This window comes from Plectropomus leopardus, unplaced genomic scaffold (assembly GCF_008729295.1).
Source record: "Plectropomus leopardus isolate mb unplaced genomic scaffold, YSFRI_Pleo_2.0 unplaced_scaffold11103, whole genome shotgun sequence".
NCBI lineage: Eukaryota > Metazoa > Chordata > Actinopteri > Perciformes > Serranidae > Plectropomus > Plectropomus leopardus.
The window spans coordinates 1-1,047 of NW_024611733.1; the positions used below are offsets into that span (position 1 = coordinate 1).

The following is a 1,047-nucleotide window of genomic DNA, read 5'->3' on the forward strand; positions in this document are numbered from 1 at the left end:
ATAGATCGAGAGGAGCTCTGCGGCGATGAAGCAAAATGCACTCTCAGCTTAGAGGCAGTAATAAATAACCCTTTAAAACTGTACAGGATAGAAATTGTCATCTTAGATGTAAATGACAATTCTCCAACATTCCTTAGTAAGTTGCAGGTAATCAACATCACAGAGAACACGGCAGCAGGGGCAAAATTTCCTCTACATCCTGCTCACGATGCAGACGTCGGTAAAAATACTGTTAACAGCTACAAGCTGGGCCAAAATGAACACTTCTCTCTCATAACACATATAGGAGAGACTGTGACTGTCGAACTGCAGCTTCAGAAAGTTTTAGACAGAGAAAAACAATCTGTGATCCGACTCACACTGACTGCCATCGACGGAGGAACTCCTGCTAAATCTGGCAGTATGACTATAATAGTGAATGTGTTGGATATTAATGATAATCCTCCCGTTTTCAGTCAAAGTCTGTATAAAGCCAGTGTGTATGAGAATGTAAAGATAGGCACAACAATAATTACATTAAATGCAACTGATCTGGATGCAGGTATTAATGGGCACGTTTTGTATTCATTCAGTGAAGTTGGCCGAGGCAAACAAACCGATTTGTTTGCTATAGATGAAAAAACTGGGACTGTAACAAATAAAAAGAATATCGACTTTGAGGAAAATAATGCTTTTGAAATTCGAGTACAAGCTAGTGATGGAGCCGTTTCTCCAATGAACTCGCATGCAAAATTACTGATTGAAGTTCTAGACGTCAATGACAATGCCCCTGAAATTTCTGTGACATCACTGTTAAATGCAGTGAAAGAGGATGCGTCCATTGGCACCGCCATTGCACTTGTTTCAGTGTTTGATAAAGACGGAGGTAAAAATGGGATGGTGAACTGTAAAATCTCTAATAATGTTCCTTTTAAATTGGAGCCAAATTACAAGAATTACTATTCGTTGGTGGTCAACGGTCCTCTTGACAGAGAGAGCTCATCTGAATACAATATAAGCATCACTGCGACTGATGAGGGCAGCCCACCTCTCTCCAGCACGAGTGTT

The 1,047-nt window shown here is 40.5% G+C and overlaps 1 protein-coding gene across 1 annotated transcript; it reads left to right on the forward strand.

The window, feature by feature from the left end:
- Positions 1-3: 3 nt before the first annotated feature.
- On the forward strand, positions 4-1,041 carry LOC121963389 (protocadherin gamma-C3-like; the record flags this gene model as incomplete). Its single annotated transcript, XM_042513676.1, has 1 exon — positions 4-1,041. A coding segment is annotated over one exon (1,038 nt), but the record flags the coding sequence as incomplete, so codon positions are not given.
- Positions 1,042-1,047: the final 6 nt, after the last annotated feature.